Source organism: Hermetia illucens, chromosome 2 (assembly GCF_905115235.1).
Source record: "Hermetia illucens chromosome 2, iHerIll2.2.curated.20191125, whole genome shotgun sequence".
Lineage (NCBI taxonomy): Eukaryota > Metazoa > Arthropoda > Insecta > Diptera > Stratiomyidae > Hermetia > Hermetia illucens.
This window is the reverse complement of record NC_051850.1, coordinates 188,140,702-188,168,015: the sequence shown is the minus strand read 5'-3', so window position 1 is coordinate 188,168,015 and position 27,314 is coordinate 188,140,702. Positions and strand designations below refer to the sequence as shown.

Here is a 27,314-nt window from a genome sequence, read left to right as displayed (position 1 = left end):
CTCTGTCTCTATTCAAAGGCAGGCCAAATCTTTGTTTACTTGAGGCATGTAAGGGACCTTCTATATCTGAAGCTAGCGGCTACTTAGAGGAGAAGAAATCTAGACTGAAAAGTATCCGATCTGAAAAAACCTCTGGTCATACACTATCCTCTCCAAAGTGACATCAAGGAACTTCTCCCTTGAAGTTGTCCAAGCTGGGAAATTGAAGGTTAGTGTACTGCCCCTGTTACCCTGTGGGATTGTGCTAATAATAATAAAATCAAAAAGAGATCCACCTTTTTCGTACGCTTCCGAGGTGGCCCAAAGCATATACTTTACATTGCCATCGCATCCTATCAACTGGTTGCTGCGGTGGTGGAGTCAAATGTTGTAGTTCTTCTCGTGGAGCTGAGCTGAGCTGAGAAGATATACATGCACTCCGCTTCCGCCTGTTACAGTCTAACCACGGTTGGGAACGATAGAACTCAACCCCGGATACGGAAAACATGTAGTCTGGTGCTGGCGAGAATGTATGCTCTAGATCTATCCCAAACTATGGAATAAGTTGTAATAATTATGGATAAAGAGAGCAGATTGATTTTCATTAAGGTACTCAGGACAACCTAAAAGTTCAACACCAAAAACGGCAATAGTTACTTTGGAGTCCTTTGATACTCCGTCCTTCTCTGGTCCACAGCTCCTGTATTAAGGCATCGTTGATGTCTTCCTCTCTGAGAAAGACCCGCAGCATGATTTCCTTGCGGGGGGTGTTCGTCAGTCCTTGTCGGATCATCGGATTTCGTCTCGACAAACAGCTCGTTGGTGGTGTCGACTGAATCCAGCTCAACGGCTGGTTCCACGGGGCAGACTATTTTCGTCTTTGGCATTCCTGACTTCCGACCGCAAGTTATAGTCCACATCCGGGGTTTGTTTTTAAGAGGCAAAGATTGGACGAGTTTTTCATTATGCATGCGGATCTTCGGCAACGAGATGCGGGTGACCAGTCTCCTGAAAACCTCGTTCGATGGAGTGACCTTGAGCATCACGTCCACCCAAGCGTTGCTTATTTCAGTCGCGCACGAAACAAGAAAATCTCTGGGGAATTGATGCTCACAAGCTTTGACGTGGATCCCACGGACCACCTGAGGGGAATCAAAGTACCACAATTGCACCATGCCATCCAGGTCTCAACACTGGTAGATACCTCCGACGTTAGTTTGCCGGTCTCGGAATTAGCATCCGCCAACACCACACGTAAGTGATTTCTGGCCATATCACTGAAGGGTTCTAACCGATTCTAGCTGCAATTTGTATCATCAGAGATATCGAAACAAGGTAGATTGTGCTTTTACCATTAGAGCGCTCCAAATTTGTTAAATCTGGATGAAGTGGCGTTCCACAACTGGTGTCCTTTGTGATCGACGTATCAACGAACGTCTCAAATCTAAAATTTACCGCAATGTGTCCAGTCGCTCTCTATGGTTCTGAGTGTTGGCCGACCATAAAAGACAATGAACAGCGTCTTGCGGTAATGGAGACGAAGATGCTACGTAGGACTAGTGGCGTCACACGTTTAGATCACATAAGTCGATGGTAAATGACCAAAAGGCAGACCTAAGCAACGGTGGCTTGATACGCTGGATGGGGATTTGAAAGCCTCGAGATGGCACCCAGATCAGGCATTCGATAGAGCCAAATGGCGAAGCCGATCACGACGAGCCGACCCCGCTTGTGAACGGGACAAAGGCTGAAGAAAAAGAAGAAGAAATTTGTTAAATCTGTGTGGACCTGTGTGAAAATGTGTGGACCTTATTTTCGCTCATATGAAACCATTGGCCGAATGACTCATGGAGGTCTGTATAGCTTGACAATCGCACACCTATTTCACCGCTCCACCAGCCGAGTCTGTGATCTATATACCACCATCACGATTTCTGTAAGGCTCACTTATGATGGCAATTTCCATCGGATCGATCAATGCCGCTAGTGCATGCCATCGCAAAGTATCCAAACATGAGGGACTTGAAACACCTCTTTAATGAAACCTGCTCTCGCTAGCGGCAGATAACTCATCCAATGCGAACCTTTCCTGCCGACAATAAATTCTGCGCTGCCTCCACTGGTCGTTTGTGTATTAACATACGCTTTCATCGAGCTAACGATCGATTCTTCTTCTAGTTTCGCCAACTTAAATTGTTTTTTATGACAGTGCATATTTCTTCGAACTGTGACATTTTCCTCAAGCGAGTTCTTCACTTGGGTGTGAAAATTGTCGGTTTTTCCCAAGCTCGATTTTTTAGTTCAAACATGAGATCGCTTTTCTGGCTCCCTCTGATCTTGCTAACATTTCCACCCAGAGCTTTTAAGTTGGGATCAGATTTCACCTTTTTTAGAATCGCCGCGTAAGACAAATTGCCCTTAGTGGAGATAATGATTGCTTCTTGGCGAATTGGCATTTTTGCTTTGTTCTTCATCTTTTTATTAACAAACTTCACCCATCCCCTACTTTCGTTCCCCTTAGGTATCCCTTCGATTGATGACGCTTGCACTTGGGCACAGCCTTTTTACCTTCCGTGCTTTTAGTTGCGTTCTTCGGAACTGCTTGTGTAATTTTTTTCTTCTTAAGCGCCTCCTGATTCCCTAGAGGATCACCGTCTTTCCCTCGGACTCTTTTCTTTGCTGGCAGGTCGCTAACACTACGGTTCGGTGCCACTTGGGTCGCATGTGACACTGTTGGAATGACAAGCTTTGGCTTTTCCTTGGGACCTCTTTATCCTGCGACCTATTATAGAGGACCCTAATGGTTGTCGTCATGTTCTTAATAGCTTGGTGCACGTTGTGCTTGTCCCTGATGAATTCGGATAGCTCAATTATTTTTGCTCCAAGCTGGGTGAAAGGTAGTTCCTCCGGGTCAGGTCTTTGTTCTCTATGAGTCTTGGCCGGATTACTCCTTCTGAACGCACGTTCCGCGGTAGCATTTAACGTGCTTTCCTGCGTTTTATGTTTTGCCGTCTGTGGCGTTGCCGTCTGTGGCTTCTTCTGAATGGGTTAATTTCTTGGTCTCGGAGCATCGCCTGTGTTCGTCCCTCTTGGAAAATTGCGGTGGGTGTGGCGGGGAACGATCTCCTTTCAACAAATCATTCTTTGCCTTCGCAATTAGTGTTCTTGGCAAGGTTTTGCTTCGCTTGAAGACCTTCTTCTCCAACTCTAAACCAATTGTAGCATTAGATGCCAAGTTGTCCACCACCGAGGCGCTGTCTGTGCATTTGTCACACTCGATTTATTCAGAAAGGGCTGGACCAATTGTCACGAAATTTGGTGAGAAGGTGTGGTCTGTAAATGCCTTCACATATTGCAAGTGGTGAATTTGAGGGGGTGCAAATTTTTTTTCACAGAATATGAAAGGGAAGGGCTCAATTGGAACGTTTCGAAATTGGTCCCATATTTAATAACATAGCGGAGTGAGCACCGGCTTCCGGTATTAAGACTTTTTTGTGTATATATTTGCCCGCACAACGGTTCCATGCAATATATACGCATTTTAGATAGAACTCAGTGTTTTGGATTGTAATAAATTTATACAAAAGGGATCATTTTGAGTTAATATAACTTTGTCAGAAATAGTGGGATTTGTACCAAACTTCGCGAGATCATGCTTTATATGAAGGCCTATAGTACTGAAATTTTATGATTTTAGGATGATGTTAAGTGAGGTTTCCATGGGATTTCTTAAAAATATGACAATACTCTATTATTAACTTCAATTGAGCAGATATCGGTATGGAAGTATTTTGATGCTAGTCGCAGCTTCGTGACTTTTGTCTGATTTTTCGGTTTGATAATTTCTAAGAACGACCCCATGAAATAAGTGATCAATCTCTAGTCACTTCAGAAAGTACTAATCAAGGACTTTTATTCGATATGACGCATGCTTTGATGGATAAAATTTTACACTCGCTCTTTTGCATCTATTGTATTTAGGGAATATAGTATATGAAGGGCATTTTTGTTAAGCTTTATATGACGCGATTATAGACATTAGATTTCATTTATCGGAGGCTGCAATTTGAATTCAAACCGGAACAGGGCACTGTGCCCAAGTGTAAGCTTATGTAACACATTTTTTTTTTGGGGTAGGGCAGGTGAATGCATTTACGCACACAGTGTTGGACTCCCGATTCGGTACGTCGTCAGACTACCAACTAAACACCTCCCCATCGTCAGAAAGCTAGCCTGGAACCGTTTATCACATTACTTCGGGCTAGTCACCGAACTCTCCCGCCTTGCGGAGCCTTCAAATCAGGGAATTCCTTTCACCAACGGGAGGGGAGAGGAGGAAGGGAACTGTCAGTTCAAGGAACCCCCTGCCATCCGGTTCCTCCACCGGTTAAGTTCTATCTTCTTAGCAACGAGAAGGGCCCGAACGTAATGGGCAACACGGTTCCACCTGTCAGCAGTCTTCAGCATTTCTTTGACAATGTTGTCTGGAGAGAGATCCCCTGTGTTAAAATAGAGCTGCTGACGAACCCCATCCTACCTTCCACAAGAAAAAAAAGTGTGATGGGCGTCGTCCACAACTCCATTGCAAAACACACAATCCGGAGAATGCGCCTTTCCAATCTTGTGCAGGTAAGACTGAAAACTTCCATGCCCACTTAAAAATTGGTTAAGGAAATAATCAGTCTCACCATGCTTCCGATTCAGCCATGAACCTAAGTTGCCGATGAGCCGCGCAAGTCCATCTGCCTCTAGTTTCATTTTGCCACGAGAGCTGCCACTCGTCTAGAGTGTGTTGCCATTCCTCGCGAGCAACCACCTCCCTTGCGTTTGTATATGGCCTGACGCTCCTTAGCAAGAAGGGCAACGGGGATCACTCCCGCGATCACCATCACGGCCGATTCAGAGACAGTGTGGTACGCAGACGCCACCCGCAAAACTTCCCGTCTTCGTACTTGCGCGAGGCGTTTACGATATACCTCCTTGTTAAGAGCGTCAGCCCATACCTCTGCGCCGTAGAGCAGGACAGACTGCGTTGAACTTATCAGGAGACGTTGCCTGCTAGACGTAGGACCTCCAATGTTTGCCATTAGCCTACTTAACGCCGAAACTCCAGCCGCAGCCTTGTTCGCTGCTGCTGTGATTTGCTCAGAAAAGCTTATCTTTGAGTCAAGAGTCAACCCGAGGTACTTTACCGCTGATTTTCACTCGACTATCGACTCGCCGATCGATATGGGACGCAGGGTCGGAATTCTCTTTTTAGTCAGGATGACTACTTCGGTTTTTTCCAGTGCAAGGTTAAAACCATGAGTAGTCATCCATCCGCTTATCCGTCGCATCAATATGCCGAGTCTGCTTCGCACCTGTTCGACAGTGCTTCCAGCAAGAAGCGCTGCTACATCATCTGCATAGCCTACCAGGCGCGACTCTTCTGGCATGTCGAGTTTAAGTAGACTGTCATAGGTAGCGTCCCAGAGGTCCGGCCCTAGGATGGATCCCTGTGCTACCCCCGACGTGACCTCCATCCACCTTTGACCCTCTAGTGTTTCATAGAGCAGGGAGCGGTTCCTCAGATAGTCCCTCAATATCCGTAAGAGATAGTTCGGCACGTATGTGCAAGTAACACAATAACGACGAATATACTGAACTCCGTTTTTTTTTCCTACAATAAAAGTAAACTTTACCAGAGGAATCACTAGAAATTATCTCAAAATCAAACAATTAATGAACCTAACTTGACTTCCTATTGTCAATGAACGTATTCAAAAATGCACCTTCCAAGTACACTCCGAATTGGTCTTCGGAATTCCCGACATTCTTTTGTACTAAGCAATTTAATATTCAAGGCACACTTGCAAGAAATAAATTAGTAAGTACTCGTGCAAATGATTCAATTATATGATCCAATGGAATCGTCACTAGCTATGAATAGAAAGCAATTGCATTTGACTTCAGGTGTTCCCGAACTGATGAGGTAAACAGCAAAGTGTGAACACGTAAGACCTCAAGATAATCACCTTCGTGTTTATTCCAGGGTCCGATTATTTTCATTTTGCCTTGGGAAAATCGTTGAATTCGTCTGAACTCTAAATCTAATAATCGATCCTGAATTCCCAAACAAAATATTTTTCCAGCCCCCAATCGAACCATGCTATACGATTTCGGTAAATTATGTTTTAAATCGGAGTTGAGCTTTGGGCAACGAGAAATATTTAAAAGCTTCTAATATCCTTTCTGGGAGTGTCCTTTTTGCTTCAGATATTTATTGGAAATACTCAATTAAACGTTCAATACATGAAACCAAAGACAGAAATTTGCCACGGAAAAACAATCTCATTCACGGAAAAAGGTTTTAGGGGAAGGTATCCTGTACACAGTCCAGAATTTTGGGGACCCCAGAATCAAGAAAGATGATTTTACCTGACATACTAAATGTTTTATTCATGGTATCGAATACGTGATTTTTTTTCATTCGATCGGAGGCGTAATTATCAATAAAAAGAAAATCATTCTTCGTCATTCATTACCATATGTACTCAGTATATATTACCGGTGCAAACTCATAGATTTTCCTTGAATTTCGCAATAAACAATTGCAAGAAGTGAAAAATATACGCATCCAGTAACATGCCTGTATCGGTCTGCATACATATGGTTTTCAATGAATTCTTAAAATAAAAAAAATAAATATTAACCCATCTGTGAGCAACAAGAGCGATATTACGTCCAGGGGTGAACGCTTATGACGGCGTAATTAAATAGGCCCACACGTAACAGCCAGATCCGTCGACAAAAGGAAGGGCAGACGACGGTTGATTCCCCAAAGGCCCTCAGTGTTCTTAGCCTGAACTGGAAGGACTCTATCAAAATTAGATTGTTTTTATAATTTCAGGAAGGGGGGGGCATAATTTCCATTCCGGAATCAGCTTTTCTTTTTACAAACTTGGTCGCAATGAGGACATGCCCAACGGCATCCCTGGAGGTCCTTCTAGGATTAACCCCTCTCCATCTGCACATACAGATGCAGGCAAGGAGATCAATATTCAGGATGGCCGGTAGCATGAGTGAGGCAGGGAGCTGCCTAAATCGAAGGAAGATTGATATCCTTTCCAGACGGTATCCCGAATTACTGATACCGAGGGACAACATGACAACGAGGTTTCACTTCGATAAGAAGTTTGAAACACGTTGGAGTAACAAGGCAAACTGGGAGAGCGTGGCTGCGACATACGGCTTAAACCAGCAACTAATTACTTGGTACACTGACGGATCCCTCACAGCAGAGGGAGCGGGTGCCGGTGTCATTGATCCAAGCAAAATGTACTTTGAGCCAATGGGCAGGTACACTAGCATATTCCAGGCGGAAATTTACGCCATAGACAAATGTGCCTCCTTTAATCTGCAAAGGAACTACAGGGGGCAGAACATAGCTATTCTCACCGATAGCCAAGCAGCGATCAAGGCACTTAGGTCCAACCAGGTGAACTCTAAACTGGTATGGGAATGCCTTGAGAGACTGAATACACTCGGCTCGTCCAACAAGGTCTGGATACTTTGGGTTTCAGGCCATGCTGGGCTGGAAGGCAATGAGGCAGCGGATGAACTAGCCAAGAAGGGTGCAGGAATGCCTTTACACGGGCCAGAACCCTTCTGTGGAATCGGAAACGGTTTCATGGCTATGAATCTAAGAAACGAAGAGAAACGGTTGAGGGAACTATATTGGGCGGGCCTACCAGGGATGGAGCAGTCCAGGGTGCTTATTGGGGGATACGAACCCATGCGCACAAAGGATTGCTTAAACCTCACCAAAAAGAACCTCCGAATCATAGTGGGAATTCTCACTGGTCATTGTCGGCTGAACTACCACCTAGGGAAGCTAGGGATATCTACGGACACTGCCTGCAGGTTCTGTGAGGAGGAGGACGAAACCTCTATGCACGTCCTGGGACAGTGTCCGGCACTTGTGCAAAGTAGGTCGATACATCTGGGAGAACACTTAATACCAGATGCAAAGCTGAAACATCTGAAAGTGGGGAACATATTAAAGTTCCTAACGGTTACTGGCCTGCTTGAGATACTATGATCAACAGGTACACTATAACCAGTAAAAGGGGCACAATAGTTCTTCAAAGACGCGGTGCGACTTTCCCTTAACAGAATAATAATAATACAAACTTGGTCACTAATATCGGCTTGGGTTGCTTCGTTCTCTGGAAGCTAGATTTTCTACGAATAACGCTGATTTGAGTCGTTGAGTTGATACGTTAACAGTGGCATTAGGCAACTGCTTAAATAATACATGGTGTTCCGAATCTTGCGACACGGTCGATACCATTTGACATTTCGCAACAGAAAGATATCCTTGTCTTGAACGTTTCTTGTGCGAGTCGATTATGTGTTTTTTTTCATATCTATGACTAGACCAAAGTCCCTGATAAAATCAGCTCCAAGAATAGGATGAGCTACGTTGCCAACCATAACCTTCCGAATTAATTCACGTCAATGTTTATAAAAAAATTAATATATGCAAGGTCGTCTCTAGTATAGAGACCTCCTCCTCCTCTTATTACCATTTTCGCGAACCAAACACGACAGTGTCAAATTTAGTTTCCTCTATCTCTGCGTGGAAATACCGACGAGCATGGAATCTGATACCTACGAGTCCTCTCGCTGAAAGAAACAAATGGTATTGGCATCGGAACAGTATCGTCTTTCTGATGACGAACTCCTTAAGTAAGTGACTTCTGCGACGAAACTTTGATCTTCCTGTGATCTTCCTTCCAACGATTAAGACGGCCATGAACCTCCTTCAAATTACTGTCGTGAATCAATGAAGTGATTGCCGATCGATAGACGATAAAACCGAATCTGTAGGATTCATTCGTTATTCTTGGACGTAATAGAACTTCTGATATAATCGTCGTCATTTGGTTTTCCTTTTGACTATCTGCGCAACAGAGCTTTGTCCTAACACTTTGGATAGATAAAGACCAGTTAGGCTTCTTTAATACTAACACTACGATTGGACAGAATTATTATTTCGACCTCTTCGAAGAGGCCCAAAATTGTCCGCATGGGTTGACACCAGTGAGCAAACCCAGGGCCCGTACTCCGCTTTATGTAATTACCTAGAAGACTATACCTAGGACGTATCCTTGTGGTATGCCGCTCTTGTTCAATATGATTTCAGCCTTTTATCTGAATGAGAGTAGTCTATCGATTAAAAAGCCGACAATGCTGCGTACCAAGTACTTCAGCCTGTCTAATTTGATTACGACTATAATATTGAATATTAAATGTTTTCTATCCAGCGGAATTGGAAGCATCCTTTACATCGAGTTTTATCATTGGGAAGCGTTTAGTGTGGTTAACCACCCAACTTCCCACAAGGTCGTAAGGCCCCTCTTTCAAACCCCAACTGATTCTCAGATAGACCACCTTCTTTTTCGGCAATCGGAATGTTAGCTTCTGCCATTCCACTATGTGAGAAACGCTTTTTTTAAGACATGCGGTGAATGCTTCGGCATACATACATATTTGGCGCTTTCTTAACTGCTGCTTTAGAACCTTCGTGGGGTGCTATCCACCACCATCGCATGTTTCCAGGAGCCAGTTTTACCATTAGAACTTCAATCGGGTCTACCTCAACAGTAAGAAGGTTGGCTGCATTTTAATGGGCAAAAGTTTGTCACTATTCTAATTGGTGGAGAATGGGTTGAAACTGTAAATCATAATTGAATTAGTTTGCTTTTGGAGTTAAGACCTACTTTTATTCCGAAGAATTTTTTAAATATCATTCAATCTATCGGATGGCTTGTCGATAGTGAGTTCAAGGTTGGATTTATTTAGTCTACTCTTGATCGATTTTGATCTGCTCACCTTGGTGTTCCGGGTTTTGGGCTTAAGGGGGAAACCATATTAAAAGGGCTTTTTTCACGTACTTTTTTGAGATGTATGAAAACAAAACCTTATTAAAATTGATTAACTGTCTGTCTGTCTGTCCGTCACACACATTTTTTTCGGAGACGGTTATAGCGATTGACACCAAGTTTGGTAGAAAGGTAGGATCTGTGAACGCTCACGCATACATCCTTTTACGTCGAATTTAAGGGGGGTCCCCATACATGCAAAAGGAGGGTGTAAATTTTTTTTTCATCAAATATAGTCATGTGGGGTAGGTAGGTCTCGATTAGTACTTTTCGAAGCCGGTCTTTTGACATTTATTAGAAAGGTGGGGAGTGCGAGGGGTTGAAAGTGGTCATTTCTTTAAGGGGGCCATTCTCAGAAGCTACTCAACTGAAAAATCCGAAAAAAACAGGAGGCTGCCACTGGTGCCTGGGCTCCGAAATACCTTCCATACCGATATCCGTTCAAATAAAGTTAATAGTATATTACTATAATTTTTAGCAATCGGCTGGCACCACATTGATGTAGGCTATAATATAGAGCATGATCTTACCAAGTTTGGTGGGAATCACACTATTGTTAACAAAGTTATAATACGTCAAAGTTGTACAAAAAACCTTTCGTACCTGAAGCGTGCAGCTTCCAGTTTCTCGACTTGTTTTGGTATGGACTGGACATGAGCAATTTAAGATACCCTGAGCATAAGACTAATGTGCGAGGCCAGATAAAAGCAGCATGATCACTCTCAAGACCATTCGACATCAACAACGATCTACGACAAGGGGATGCCCTATCATGCGTCCTCTTTAACCTGGCCCTCGAGAAAGTGATCCGTGATGCTGAGATAAATGCAAGAGGTACGATCCTCTTCACGTCCACCCAACTACTGGCTTATGTTGACGATATCGACATCATGGGAAGAACCACCCGAGAGGTACAAACTGCCTTCATCCAGATCGAGCAGGCAGTAATGGGGGCGAGATCTTTGGCTGCACATCAATGAAGGCAAGACAAAATATATGGTGGCAACGTCAGCACCGAAAACGAACCAGCCAACAACATCAAACCGCACTGGTCAAACAGGAAGAATAAGGATAGGAGAATACAACTTTGAGACCGTTGACAATTTCTCCTATCTAGGGTCGAAAATCACAACCGTTAACAGCTACGATGATGAAATCCGGGCACGGTTGTTGTCAGCCAACAGAGCCTATTTCAGCTTACAAAAACTGTTCCGCTCGAAACGTCTCATCGTATGATCAAAGCTCTTACTGTACAAGACTATGATCTTGCCAGTCCTCATGTATTCCTCGGAAACTTGGGTTCTTAGCAAACAAAATTGTGAACTCTTGGCCGCGTTCGAGAGAAGAATCCTCCGAAGAATTTTTGGCCCCCTACATGAGGATGGACGATTCTGTAGCCTACACAATGACGAAATCTATGAGCGATACCATGACCGTTCCGTTGTGGATAAAATCCGGCTCAATAGGTTACGGTGGGCGGGTCACTTAATCCGTATGGATGAGGATGATCCCACTCGGAAAGTCTATAAGGGCAATATCTATGGTAGAAAAAGATGACGAGGCAGACCCTGCCTAAGATAGAGCGGTGGCCTAGGTCAGGACGCCAGACAGCTTTCAGGGATATCGAATTGGTGGACCTCGGCGCAAAACCGGGATGTCTGGAGTTTCTTATTAAGGCAGGCCTAGACCGGATACCGGATACCGTCAAAATCTATCAGAGAGTACATAGTTGTATCCGTTTGTATGGGTTCTAAAGCGGCAAATTTTGAATTATGTATGGATCTTTGCCTTCCTGACTGCCTTCCAAAAGTTTATCAGCCGAAGAGGAGAACCGCATACAGTTCGCTCCGATAATGGAACAAATTTAGTGGGAAGGCAAAGGTTTTTGAAGAAGCTTGGCACCACTTAGCATTCGATATTGAAGGGGATATAGCCCCCAAAACGGATCGTGTGGTATCGCAACCTTGCCAGAACCAATCACTTTGGAGGGTTATACGAGGCAGCGGTCGGGAGCCGGAAGGAATATGTGAAGCAAGTGCCTTCCATATCCAATTTCACGTACGATAGCTTTCCATCGCTAATTCTTCGTGTAAGGCAATCCTGGACAGTTGGCCATTATATCCGTTAACTGATAATAGCCAGGACTTCAAGTATTAACGTTACCCCACTTTATTGTCAAGAGAAGCCTCTGGTCACCCTCATGTGGCCATGGGTTGCCAGAGGAGCTTCCGGCTACAAAAAGGTGGTTGGAAATTCAGGATTTACAAAGAGAGTTTCAGGTGAAATTTGGGAAGAACTAAGGCCTATTCATCGTTTGGCTCCACTCCCCATAGAAAGTACATCGCCGACCGTTTGTTTGGTAAACCTGTTCCCAGTGTCCTTTCCTCAGTAGAGTTTTGGTTGCATTGTAGACATTCATGTTCAGTTTTTGGGCTTGTCTCGCTTTTTAAATGTGATAATAATAAAAAGAACAGCCCCGCATTGAAGACGAAGGAAGAGGTTGTGTGAAGGAGTACATAAATAGGAGACATATTCCTTTTGGTCTTTGAATTTTAATATGAAAAATTGGGGTTTCTTCATCACAGCCTTCTGATCACTTCCATAATAGGAGCTCCCTGTTTGCCAGCCTTTTAGGGATATCGAATTGGTGGACCTCGCGCAAAACCGAGGTGTCTGGAGTTCCTTATTAAGGCAGGCCTATACCGGATACCGGTTGTTGCGCCGTTGATGATGATGTTTGCCAGTCTAGGATTTAGTGTTTCTGAATTGAATACATAATTTACAAATCGTAAATTTTATAAAAGGAAAGTATTTTGGGCGATGCAACTTTCCATTCCACGAACAAACCCACTTTCTTGAATTTATTGGCAGCAATAACTCTGCAAAATATAACATTAAAATTGTTAAGTTCACAATCCAGTTTATACTTTCTTCTGATAACATATGATCATGGCGACCTGCTTGACAAACATAAGGAACAATATCGGAAAGCTGCTATTATGCTCTTGCCCCTTATCTTTTCAGACAGAAATGACCATCTATATTTCATCGAGGTAAATAAACGACACCCATCGCAGCATGAGCCCCGAAGCTGCATTAATAGAAGAATGCATCGATAGCCGCTAAAGACAATATGCAACGAGTGCTAACCAATATAGCATGACAATTGCTGGGTTTTACCTTTGTTTCGTGCCTGGCTGACTCTCGTCTTTCGAATAGATACTAACTGCTTAGGCACTGAATCTGACTTCAAAAGAAGCAGAGTCAACAAGATACACGTATGCACCTCGTAAAAAACACCTGAAACCCATCTGGCACACATCAATGAAATTCCAGCATAATGCAACGCCATTAGTGCATGCTACGTGCATACCTCGTTGTCACCTTGGTGATGTTATGTTGCGTTGCATTAACCATAAGTCAAAGCCAATTAATTTCTTTGAATCAGCCAATAATTTCTCCTTGTTTCGATTATTTGTGTTTTTACGGTAGATATGCAGCAACAGGTTGATCCAGTCGCTTTTGTTGTTGCTGGAACACTCGACAAATGAAAAGTGAATTTCTCTTTTCTTTCTGCACCGAGGAAAGTCTTATGTTATCGTAAAGGCGAGACTACCTGATAGAAGGCTCGATATTTCTTATCTAAGGGGCAAGGTCAAAATTTGTTCAATTACAGTTGAAAAAGTGTTTGATTGCATTGATATGGTAATGAGAAAATTTGTCAGGTACTGTTGTCACTTTCACTTACTGGACCTTGGCTCATTATGCTTTCTTGCAGAAAGTAGTCAATGTTTGGAAATTGTCGCACCTCCTGATATATATGTATGGCTGCCGAAATCGATCACTAATATAGGATTTTTCATTTCAGGTGCGGACAAATCCGATTGAGTTCGGCCTGTAAGGCTGAAAGATCAGTCGACGGTCACCAGAATGTTGAACAGTGCGGATGGGACTCCACTGGGGTCCAACTCTAAGTGTTATGATTGCAAAGACCAGAAAACCTCACATCAGCCCCAATTTTCATTTGTCAAGTGGATTAACCTTTTTAGCAGTAATCCACCTGCGAAATCGAATAACTCTGAGTCAAACAGCGGTTCCAGTGATACTTCAGAAGAAGATACATATCGTGGAGTCGAAGGGCTAAGACAGTTTTGGGATAGTCAAGTTGCTGCCACCAAAGATAGCAAACAACGGAAAGCGGCTACATTAGGTGGAGCATACACGAAAAGATCTGCTTCCCAAGAACAGGCCAGTGAATGTGATTCCGACCTGACACCACCCAAACGGTCACAAAGTTTCTACGACGGCACGATTGAAGCACCTGAAAGTCACATAAATGACGACAACTTCTACAAATACAAAACTGCTTCGTCGAAAAAGCGGTCAACACTTAGTTCATTAAGCGATCTCAGGCAAGCCCATTCGTTCGGAGTGAATTTCCCCCGTGTTGCGGGTACTGCAAAGGGTGAGAAAATTCACTGGGTGAGAAGAGAGGACATTTTTGCCAATCGAAAGCGTAGAGATTCCAGAAATTCCAACTTAGATGACAAAGAATCCGGACCAGCATCTCCAGCAAAATTATCAAGTAAAACAGCCAGAACAGCAGCAACAACTCCGAACAAAAACACATGCATTATCAGTAAAGATAACGAGGAGGAGATAAAATCATCGAGTGGCACTGAAAATAAAGAAAACAACGAAATGGCGATAAAAAGCTCGTCAGTTGATAAGCGCGATAGCGCTGGCTTCGGTAGCGTCAGCAATGGAGGTCGAAGCCAAAGCGGCGGTTCCACTAATTCCCTTAGTAGCGAGTCACCTGTACGTAAAACAAACGCAACTTCGCGAAAGTGCAGTTTCAAAACGCATTCGAAAAACTACTACGCGCCGCGAAAAATGACAAGCGGTAGCAAGGTGGCCGCCCTGACGCATCGTTTCAATCAGTTAATTCAACAAGATGCCGCCATCTTGGAGGAGGTGAAACGAAATAATGGAATCCTCATAGCGACGTCAGGGCATGTATATAAAATCAAAGAAAGTGTGGGGGATACGAAAATGAAAAAGGCGGGCAAAGGAAGTGGCACTGATGACGAAATCTCATCAATAAAGAGTGGTAGTCGAAAGAAGTTAAGTTTTAAGAAGCGCGCAGGTACCCCAACAAAGCAACAGAAGGCGACAAGAGAAGTATCGAATAAGACTCCCAGAGAGACCAGTTCTGCGTCCGGTTCAATGACGGTTAAGGAGACAATTAGGAAATTCGAAACAAACAACCAGAGCACCCAAATCGAAACGAACAAACAAACAGACAGGACAGAAACGCTTTCGCACCAAAGTAAAACTTCCCAAAAACCTAAAGTTCCTTCAAAAAGCGAAATAGTTTTGCAGCGAACAAAAGAGGTAGCACTTAGAAATAGTTTACGTAAGAATAAGATGCACATAAGCACTGCCGAAATCCGCGTATCAGCCGCAAGTCAAGTTTTGGCTGAGATTCAAGAAGAGGAAAAACCAATCCCATTAGAACAATCTGCCCCAAAGACTGACGAAATAAGTGTAGTGCCATTACCGGAGGACCAATCGGTACCAGAAGCAACAATCTCTAAATCCTTCACGGAGGAGGTACTTGAGTTGGCATTTGAGGCAGTAGAGGCTACAGAGGCCATATCAGTTGCTACTGCTGAGGCTCCTCCTGTTCAAGCTTCTTCCTCTGCAGACGTTTCTGCCGTTCCGGCTGAGGTTTCAACTCCGATTCGTCAATCAACTCCCGAACGGGAAGAAAACCAGACAAAGAAGCGCAAATACGCTCGCCTATATGAAAAGTTCCGATTTAAATCACCGTTCTCTTCAAAGAAGTCGGCCCTTGTAATCTCACCCATCGCAACGTTGACTGATTCCTCCGAGGCAGCACCAGATCAGAAAATCGTGGATGCTTTAGAAACAGTCAATAAGAAATTGGAACATCTTTCAAAGAGTACGAATGACATCTGTCAACTGAGCGAGGAAGATCGTCTTTATCAACAGATGACCGCAAAAATGAAACCAAACGATTCTTTCCTGTTTCGGAATAATTTTAGAATGAATAATAGCTTTTTGGAGGCTATAAAAGATGGTGATCCTGAACGTTTGGTAGAAGCTGTGAATACTCGCCTCATTAACAAAACTCAGTCGATGGACGAGAGTAGGTTCCCTAGTATGAGGCTGAGACAAATTTCATTCGAAGAGCGGGACCTGTCGAGCATATTCCAGAAAACAGACGAACTTCTGTCTACAATAAAAAGCACTGAAGAGACAACGGATGAGTTATATGAACCAATAGCATCACCTGAGGATATTCATCCTTGTGAATTCGTTACGCCAAAGGTTGAACTTAAGGAACCAGTCATTGAAGTGAAGGAGGAGAATATATACCAAACATTGACCGAAGTGAAGAATGCGATAAACTTGAAAGACTGCGAAAGCATGCACAGTTACGAATCATACGCCAACTACGAATCTGTGGAAGATGATCCAAAGCCAGATGTTTCAGAAAACAGCTATGAAATATGTGATCCTCCTGAGCCGCCACCTCCACGTAAGCTAGAACCGGACATCCGAATAAGCAATGAGCCTGGTGGTCAAACCCCGGCGCTTCCTCTGCCCAAAAGAATAATCAGCAATGGGAACCTTACCCCTGCTGACATTGACTACTCCAGGATACCACCTCGACCACCAAAATCGCCTCGTGTCGAACATCCTGCCCTCCCTCAACCTCCGCCAGAGCGGTATCGCAGCGCAGACATTCCATTGTGCCTTCAAATGAATTTCGATTCTGAAGATGACGTTGTTAACGAAGAAGATGATCCTGAGGAAAACATCTACGATACCATCAAACATTCTGAGATCACTTCCCATTGCTATGAGAGTATCACATCCTCCTCGCCCACGTCATCCAGCAAAGTGCATGGTCAAAAGTCGCTTGATACCATATCAATGATGTCGAATTGTTACGAGAGTATAAGTTCGTTACGGCGCATTCCCGCGGGCCTTCATCATTCCGATTCGATTTCGACCTTGTCATCGGATCAGAAAACGAATAGTTTGTACGGCATGACCTTGGGTCAAACGGTCACACCGCCCAGTGAAGGGGCAAGTGATAATAGTGACGACTGGATAACCGATTTATCGGACGATGACGATGTGCAGACACAGAGTAGGATGCGGGGTGGAAGAATTAAACAACAGTTCATTGTGTAAGTATTCATAGTAATAAGATGACTTCACTTGGAAAAGTACAGTGATTCACAAAATTAAGAGCACAGGCTTAATATAAACGGAACCCTAATATCTAAGCCATCACAGCATAGTTTGATTTCTTTTTATTAAGGAAGTAAAAGTTCACCCTTTTCTTTCTCAGATGCTTTTGTATTCCTTGTTCAGAATTGCTTGTGGTCAACTGAGTATAACAACTCATCATTATCAACGGAACAACAACCGGTATCCGTTCTAGGCCTGCCATAGTAAGGAAATCCACACGTCTCGGTTTTGGGCCAAGGTCCACCAATTCGATATCCCTAAAAGGTATTTGGGGCCCTGACCTATGCCATCGCTCCATCTGAGTCAGGGTCTGCCACGTGTTATTTTTTCTACCATAGATATTGTCCTTATAGACTCGAGCCGGATCATCCTCACCCATAGGGATTAGGTGACCCCCCCACCAGCAAACGGTCGTGGTATCGCTCATAGATTTCATCGTTATAGACGCTGCGGAATCGTCCGTCTTCAGGTAACCTGCCAAAATTCTTCGGAGGATTCTTCTCTCGAACGCCGCTAAGAGTTCGCATTTTTTCTAGATGAAGGTAGACTGTTCATCTCGGGTTGAGCTTCCCATAATGACAATAATCGTCAGCGTAGGCCAGTAGTTGGGTGGACTTGAATAAGATGGTGTCTCTGGCATTAACATTTTCATCGCGGATCACTTTCTCGAGGACCAGGTTAAAGAGGACTTATGATAGGGCATCCCCTTGTCTTAGACCGTTGTTGATGTTGAATGATCTCGAGAGTGATCCTGCTTTTTTTATCTGGCCTCGCACATTGGTTAGAGTCAGCCTAATAACTCTTATCAGTTTCGTCGGGATACCAAATTCTCTCATGGCCGTGTACAATTTTACCCTGGCTATGCTATCATAGGCAGGCTTAAAGTCGATGAAAAGATAGTGCAACTGATGGTCATATTCCAAAAGTTTTCCCATCGCTTGCCGCAGAGAGAAAATCTGATTTTTCGCTGATTTGCCTGGAGTGAAGCCTCTTTGGTATGGGCCGATGAAAGAACTCATGTTGCTGTAAAATTATTCCCATCAGAAGCACAATTTGATTTCGAAATAATGGGTAGGATCGGGTTTTGATTAGAAGGAAATATCATAGCGTAAGGTATACGAGGGGTTTACCCGAAAAAACGGGACTATTTTTAAAGGCTAATTATTTTCAATTTTTTTTTTCAAAACTGCCTTATCCTCTTCAAAATAATCTCCATTATAACTAATATATTTGTCCTATTGATGCTTCCACTGTTCGGAAGATTTTTCTAGAAGTGTTGACAGTTCCTCCCTCTTCAGCCTTGTCAGATCGGTCCCCTTTCATACCCCTTTTCGTACGTGGAAATAAGAAAAGGTCGCACGGAGCCAGGTCAAGCGAGGAAGGTTGTAATGATATGAATGGGATAGGAGATCAAGTCGATCATCCTGAGTGGCCGATAACGACCTAGAGGGCAGAGCTATCCCAAAAAAAGCTAAACAAATTGGCAAAATTGACCGTGAAGGTCTGCCCACAAAGACTGAAACTCTATCAAAGTGCTCGGTCGACACGTTCTTGCACGCCTATGTGCTAGCCAGGCTCGGGAATGTGGGGGGGGGGGGGGGTCCTTTGAGCGCTTTGATCCCTCACGCTTCATTACTTAAAACAACGTGCCTTTTCCAATGCGTGGGCCCGCACCGGATTTTAACTTCGATTTTACAAGGGATTTCGCGACGGTCTATCGATGGACAAACAGCACGCGAGCTAAATTGGAAAATAAAAAAAAAAAACCGGCTCGACCGCGCGCGTGGAGCCGTAAGTCTCCGGACCCGAGTGCCGCGATTAAGGAGGGGAAGATCCACGACGGATCACCGTCTCAATTGCCGTCTCTTCCGCCTCAGATCTTGTACGAGGCACGGCCTCTGAGGTTCCCGCCCTTCCTCGACATCCTCCGGCCAGTGATTCGTTTAGAGGATGTCCCTTTTATAGGAATTCTGTGGGTGTAAGGAGGAACTAAGGGGAGGAAGTCCTCAAACTACTTCAGATTATTCAATCATTATTTATAAAATTCCATAATATTAATCATAAACACCAAAAATGAAAATAAAAATAAACAATTGTTCAAATACCAAAAAAAAAGAAAATAATAAAACAAAATGAAAAATAAATAAAAATAAAAAGAAAATAAAATAAAAGAAAATCCAAACAATAACTCACCCAGGTCGTCACGCCGAGCTCGGTTGGCGGCTGGTGTACCTATTTTTTTTGTTTTTAAAATTCAAAATATTAATTATTACAAGATATATAATCACACAGCGCGGGAATTCCGAACTCTACTTCTCCGCCAAATATTAACTTTAATTCATTTGATAATTCAGTTATCCGTCCCTTCAATTGTTTTTTCTATGTCTTTGCTTCAAATCACTGTGCCTTTATTATCTGCTAACGATTGAACTTATTCATTGCACCACAGCTTGAAAATCACTTGCGCTCCCGAACCCTCGTTCAACAAACACTTCCGTTCCTTTTTCCTCTTCTCCAAAACTTTTCCAATTCCTTTTTCTTCTTCTCCCAGACTTGTCCAATTCCTTTTTCTTCTTCTCCCAAACTTGTCCAATTCCTTTTTCTTCTTCTCCCAGACTTGTCCAATTCCTTTTTCTTCTTCTCCCAGACTTGTCCAATTCCTCTTTCTTCTTCTCCAGCCAGCAAACCAAAAAACCGCTCCTCTTTTCTTTTCTCCGTCCTCACTCCACCACCCAAAAAACCAAAACTCTTCTCCCCAGCAACATCCTCGCTGTCTTTGTTCGTGCACCGCTTCTATTCCCGCTACATAGCCTTTTTCACTCGGCAATGTTGCGGCAACATGCGCATGCGCCTGCAGATGCGGCAAATCATTCGCCTCCTGTCAAGATCAATTCGCTCGAATGCATTGAATAATGTGCAATCTGCGGCGAACATTAAGGCAATTGCACACTATTAAATGCATTGTTTAAGCAAATTAATTAAGAAAGAGCCGAATGAAATTCCGCTCCCGTCGCGCAGCCGCGGTCACTACAAGGTATGTGGGACAGCAAAACTATAACATTTTCAGCCAAAAACTCTTGAATAGAGACGGCTGTGTGTATGGGTGTATTATTGTGGTCTCCTATCTGTCAAAAACCAGCTCTTTCTTACGAATATGCAATTTGGTTGACGTCGGTCTAACCTGGAGGAACAAAGTCTGAATATACTACACCCTTAGCATAGAGAAATCAGCGATGCTTTGATGTTTAATTTGACTTGGGGGCGTTGTTTTTGGACGATGTGGCGATGGCGTCTTCCATTGGACTTCAACTTGAGGTTTTCTTACAGCGTCATCTTTGAAAGCCTGAAAACAATTTCATGTATTTTGCTCACTTAAATTGTGTGAGTGCAAAAGTGACAGGAGGCCCATCTTCCCGAGCTGCCTAGATTGTGGAATGCACAGGTACGGCGATTATCATTCCTGTGAAGCTAATCACAAATGGTAGCAAACCTGCACGGACACTGTCAATAAATTTTAGTTTTTTTTGTTGAGGAAGCTGGGAGTCCCCAATTGATGACGGACCGGACTACATGGGAAGCAACTTACTTCCTCTCTTGTGGTCCACGGATTCTTCTTCTTTGGATTAAACACCCAAGTTTATCAGAAAAGTTGACTGACGATTTCATCCAGGGCAGAGGCAACTCATCAGGCGCTGCGTCACCTTTGCCCTGGGAGCAGCGTGACCAAAAGTAGCGACAGGTGGTAATCCCTCCATTTTTATATAATCGCAAACATGGCACGTCGTAAGTTCAGATCAAACCTAGGCCGAAGTGATTTTTTTTTGTTGAGAATCTGCCGATTCACTTCAATATAATTCACACTCATGTCGTATTTTCGATTATCACCTGTCGCTACTTTCGATAACGCTGCTCCCAGGGCAGAGGTGAGGCAGCGTCTGATGAGTCCTAGACGAAATCGTCAGTCAACGTTTTTTGGAAATTTTAGTTGTTTGGAACTAGAATGTGCCTCATATATTACTTTTTCCATGGTCACCTTCTAGCTGTAAAATTGCTCAATGTTTTAACAGGGTTATCTAGTTTGGCCTGTCAATCAGTTTTACTGAAAGAAACCACCAACCAAAAACTCTAACTGTCATTCTAAGTTTTCATCTTGCATGCTTGGAAAGGCAGCAGATATTTTATTTATGGTCCTAATTTTCGAGTAAATATGTCAATAGCTGCACTTAGCGTGCACAATAGATGTACAGGTATAAGTGTAACCTCCGCTAGCAAAGCAGTCGTTTTGGGGCGATAGCTTCCAAAATCATGGTCAATTCACGGTGCAAAGGTAGTGGAATTAGATGGATTCTACATTTTAGATGCAACCCATGGAGTTCTCAAGGTATACAAACTCCTCAGTTTACAGTTAGGAAGCTCCCTGACTTTGCTAAAAATATTTAGTTTACTTAGAGCCCTTTGCCTGGGTCTAGCTAGATTTGGATAGTTGCAGAAGAAGCTCATGAAATAGTCATCCACGTCTCCATCTCCAGTGCACTGTGGGGATCGCTGCCATAATGTATGCATTCATACGGGCCTGGCTTATAAGGTGTCGTTCTTTAAAAAAGCTAGAGTAGAACCAGGGCACCCCACTTTACTCCTGTGTCTGGAAACCCCGGAAACTTTTCAATTCGTTCCTACAATGTCTCACTACCTTGGAAAAGGCACCGCCGACTCTACGGCTTCAATAATGGCTTACCTTCCAGTCAAATAGTTATATTTCGATTGTGATCCAGATCAACTACTGGTAAACCTCCATCTCACCAAAAACTCCGCCTAAAATACGCTGGATTGTTCATTTTGGTGGATTCGGTGTAGCTTCGCAATATATCGTTAGTCTTCTAGTCCGTCCTGGCTAGAAGTTTCCCCTGAACTCCAGCTTTCGTTTAAGGTAGTCTAGACCAAGTTCAGGATATGGCAATGACCGTATAGCCCCGTAATCCAGCGTTCTGATTTATGAAGCCTGACAGCATTACACGATAAAATATTTTAACCATGAGAATACGTTGAAGGTGTTTGAGAGGCAAAAACACATGGTCTTAATACTGCCCACATATGTGGTCCTTTCGATTCTGTTAAGTTTGAACCTATTGTATTCCATGCTTGAAGCAGGCTGTCCATACTTAGAACCACTTTCGGACAAAACCCCCATTTCTTATCAAGGTATCTTAGCAAGCACAGAAAGCAATGCTGACTTTCTTAACTCGTAGCTCTATGTCCGGTTTTCAACTTAGTTTTCAATCCAGGATCATACGAGGTACATTCTAAGGAACTGTTACTCTTTGTCCATTTAGCCGTGTGAGGTTACACTCATTCTTAGCAGAGATGGGGCTGCTTCCTACATTTGATTAGATTACTCTGATTCTTAGCAGAGATACTTAACTATTCATTACGCAATACATCCTTCTAATCCTATCCTGGTTGGAGCTATTTAGATGGCTTTGATACTCATATTATGGAAAGCATCTTTTTGTCCAGGTTCAGGTAGCTGAAGCATATTACTTATCGTGAAAAGGGGCGCTTTCTGTTGATTCACTTTTAAGGTAGATATTATCCTTAAATGGATGTCTGAAAGTTTATCGAAAGGACTTAAGATTGACAGACTTAAACTGCTTCATGGACAAGCCTTCACATCATTGAATAAGAACTACATGTACGCGTTTTCGGATGTGAGCCACGGAGCAACATTTTGCCGTGACTTCCTTAGCATAAATGGTATCATAACGTCTGGGTAAGGAAGTTTAAAGGCTGGAAAATTACCTATATCTCAGCTGATTTTTTCCCTCGTAATTATCAATCCAAACAGAACTTTAATTCGTACTTCTCCTCTCTTGCGGAGTAAGATTCGGGCCATGAACTCTACGATTTTTTAATACTTTCAATATTTTTTGGTCAGAATCTTGCAAAATCTCGCAAAGTCATTAATTTTTCCGATATTTTGGCAGTGGTCCAAAATCATCTTTTGAACACTTTCAGGTGGTCTTTATATCAGAGAGATTAGAGCGATCTTTCCTTCAGGGTTTAGCATGTGACTTCTACTGCATTTTGGAAGGCCTCAATGTTTGACTCTAGTTCGTCTATAGTGCAAATGCGTAGACAAGCGACCATCAGGGGATGATCCATTTCGAGATCGATGTCAGCACCACTCTTGTTACCTACATCCTAAATCTACGTGGTGAGACTCAACTGATTTACAATAGACCATGCTGATCATAACATGTGGGAGCAAGGTGTTGTCACAACATTCAACGTGGTCACAATGCCACCTTTAGGCCACCTCTCTCGGACTAAGTTCAGTTGTTTACAGAAACCCTCCTTCTCTTGTTTATTGGAAATCTCTGAAATTGGTCCGCAGATAGTCAAGATTAAGCTCGCGGTCGCTGAACCGTGATTTTCACTTATATACTTCCAGAAGATTTGCTGGAGCGCCAAAGCGAAACGAATGCTCCCCAGAGCCCTGCCATCTAATCCCCACGTAACCCCACATTGTCCAGCTTGTAACACTGAAAATCTCGTTCAACTTAGCCTTTGATACCGTCGTCGAGGAATCTGGGCGCATTCCAAAACCCAATACGAATCCTTTCTACTCCGTTTAGATATCATTTACGACAAGGAGAAAACACTTAATGTGGGGGAGGGGGGGGGGGGGGGGGGAGGAGATAGTTGCGTCAAGTTAACAGTGGCTAATATTAATAAAGACCCCGACCACTCCATGAGACGTTTGGATATTACACGGTGGTTCTGATTATGGAGACTCATGGCTCATTTTTTAAAAGAGCTTAGGGCCCTCTTTGGAAGAGTTCCCAAATTCAAGGTGCCAGTCTGATAAAAAGCAATTTTAGATGTAACAGCATATTTTTGAGGAAATTACTGCTATTTCAGGACCATCAATTGTTTCACTTGCACGTAACATTTCTCTAGCGTCTCGTAGCAAAGCTAATCTAAGGCAACTTGTTCAAAAATGGAATGATTGTCCCATGTAACACGATCACAGATTGAATCTGAATAAAACAGAATTTTTGAGGGCCGATCCTAATAAAATAGGCAATATGAGTAGGCAGTGACCTACTCATAGCTAAGTGGCTTGAATATCTCTAATTAACGCCATGAACCGAAAGTGAACTGCTTCACGCTTTAGCCCGAATTAAGTGGTCCTCTATGGTTCTGAGTATTGGACGACTATAAAAGGCACTGAACGGCGTCTCACGGTAATAGAGACGAAAATGTTGCGTTGGATTTGTGGCGTAACAAGCCATGACCACAGCCGAAATGAGGATACCCGTGATCTATATGGGGTTGCAACTGCATCCAGACCAAGCCTTTGACCGAGCAAAGCAACACAACCAATCAAAATAAGTCAATCGCCTCTGAACGGTCCAAAGGCCAAAGAAGAGATAGATATTTTAAATATACGCAACATAGATCTTTTTTATATAAAAAACCTAGAACTCTAACAATTATCCAATCCCGGTACGTGCATCGGATTGCCTGCAATGTGTTACCTTAATTTTAAGCAACACTTTACTTTCCAAGATGTATCTTTTCTAGTTCAGCTGACACTTAAGAGCACCTTATCTTATCGTTGCAGAAAAGTGTAATTCTATTGATAAGAAACGGACGTCTACGCTGTATAGTTTGTTTTTATTTTGTTTAATTATTTATTTATACATTTCAGGGTTCGAGAACGCGCTAAATACCATCGAAGTCCAGACTGGAGTAAAAAAGTACGAGATCAACGAACGAACCGTGTCTCAGAGGAAATAGACGGTAAGTTTCCCAGAATAATATCTTATCTCGGAAAACTGAAAAATGAGTAGATATTTTCTTTCTTTCAATATTCACTTTTCTTCAGTTATTAGTTTGCGCATTTCGCCATTGTAGAAAAATCTTGGAGCTTTCTCCCGCCTTCCAATTTCCGGCAGGTCGTAAAAACGCGCTGTAGTCAAGCACATTATTGCATGCATCATGGCCGGTATGACCATAAAAACGATTCACACCTACTTACAATAAATGCCGTTGGTGATATCGTCATTTTGCAGTTCTTTTTATTCTAATAGCGGACATTTTGCATAATGACCCACCAAAGATAGATAAAAAGACCTTACATGGCTGAGACGGGTCTTTGGCCACATTCTTGGCACATTTCTCCATTTAAGTATTGTTTTCTCAACCAATGTGTGTTTATTGAAACTTTTGCTGATTATAAATACAGATGCAGTCACATTGGATAGTTATTTTTGCTGGAAATTGGGTCAGTAGTCATATATTGCTTTAGATAATTGCTTGGCTGAATGGGATTTTCTTGCAATACGATAGAAATTGAATAATAATCGTTTACTCTGCTCCTCCAAAATACTTTAATGTTTTAACATTCGATTTAGATTTTTTTAATAATTCAACTCGTATCTTTAATTCCTTCGACTGACAATTATTCATACGTTCGTACATGTATACATTTTTTCTCATTCTACTATTGTATTTATACCATTTGCAAGTCAAATTAACGATCTTACAAACGAAATTAACGCTCTTACAGATGAAATTAACTCTTCAACAAATGAAATTAACGTTTTAACAAATGGAATTAATGCCCCAACAAATGAAATTAAGGTTTTAATAAATGAAATTCACGTTTTAAGAAGTGGAAAAAATGATATTTCCAGACAAATTAACTATTCTTCAAGGCAAGTTATGGAGCTGTTGAGTGAAATCCAAGGTCTGCCTAATGAAAATATCGCGAATAAAATACTAATTAACGATTATAAAAATGAGATAGACGTTCTTTGTAACTAATAACAACAATGTTTGTCCAAGTTCAAAAATTTATTTTATCTTATTTTTAAAAAAGTTTTATAAAAGGCCTACAAATAAGTTCTGTCGGTTTTTTTTTTAAATTTGAAGCTTTACTGTGAAAAATTGGTTATACATTCATTGTTCAAAGTATTGCCCATCGCTAGCCACAACTTTCTTCCATCTTTCAGGCAATTCATAGATACCATCGCGCTAAAAATTGGCCGGCTTGGCCGCTATCCACTCATCGAGTCATTTTTTGAGTTCGTCGTAATTGGAAAAGTGCTGGTCAGCCAGGCCATGCTGCATCGACCGGAACAAATAGTAATCAGAAGGAGCAATGTCTGGAGAGTACTGCGGGTGGGGTAGGACTTCCCATCTCAACGTTTCTAGATATGTTTTAACGGGCTGTGCAACATGTGGACGAGCATTGTCATGTTTCAAAATAACTTTATCATGCCTTTGCTGGTATTGCGGCCGTTTTAGGGCGGCCGGTAGAGTTTGCCCGTGACCGTTTCGTTCGGTTTTAGCAGTTCATAGTATACCACACCCAGCTGGTCCCACCATATACACAGCATGATCTTCTCACCATGAATATTCGCTTTGGCCGTCGATGATGAGGCATGGTCGGGATATCCCCACGTTGCCCAACGCTTGGGATTATCGTAATGGATCCACTTTTCATCGCCAGTAACTAGTCGATGCAGAAAACCCTTCCTTTCTTGTCGTTGGTGCAGTTGTTCGCACGTGACAAAACGGCGTTCGACGTCTCTTGGCTTCACTTCATACGGAAACCAATTTCCGATCTTTCGGATCATTCCCATTGCTTTTAAACGGTGGGGGTGTTTTTCCAAGTTCTTCTTGCGTTTGCGAAGGATTTTGGTCGAGCAATGCCTCTAATTCTTCATCTTCAAAAATTGTTGGCCGTCCGGCGCGCTCTACGTCTTCCAAGTCAAAATTGCCACTTTTAAACCGTCCAAACCACATCTGACACGTACCCTCAGATAGAGCATGGTCACCATAAACTTCCACCAAAATGCGATGACTTTCGGTGGCTTTTTTCTTCATATTGAAATAATGAAGTAGAACTTCCCGCAAAAACACATTATTTGGTACAAAATTGGCCATTTTCGTTGATGAAAAAAATATTGTTGTTTACACTTCAATTAAATAATTTATACTGACGTTTGTGCCTATTGACAGTAGCTTTCCGATGAATGTTTGGAAATGTGGATCAATGGAATAAAAAAACAAGCTACGCCATCTATTGTGAAAACCGACAGAACTTATTTGTAG

At 42.7% G+C, this 27,314-nt stretch overlaps 1 protein-coding gene across 5 annotated transcripts in view; it reads left to right on the top strand.

Annotated features, from left to right (window-relative positions):
* The window catches only part of LOC119648164, a 362,867-nt gene that overhangs the window by 201,357 nt on the left and 134,196 nt on the right, over positions 1–27,314 (top strand). For all 5 annotated transcript variants that reach the window (XM_038049743.1, XM_038049740.1, XM_038049739.1 and 2 more), the window contains 2 exons: positions 13,774–17,128; positions 24,904–24,995. In XM_038049743.1, coding sequence (XP_037905671.1) covers positions 13,836–17,128; positions 24,904–24,995 — 3,385 coding nt within the window. In that variant the 5' untranslated portion in view covers positions 13,774–13,835. The remainder of the gene's footprint in view (positions 1–13,773; positions 17,129–24,903; positions 24,996–27,314) is intronic.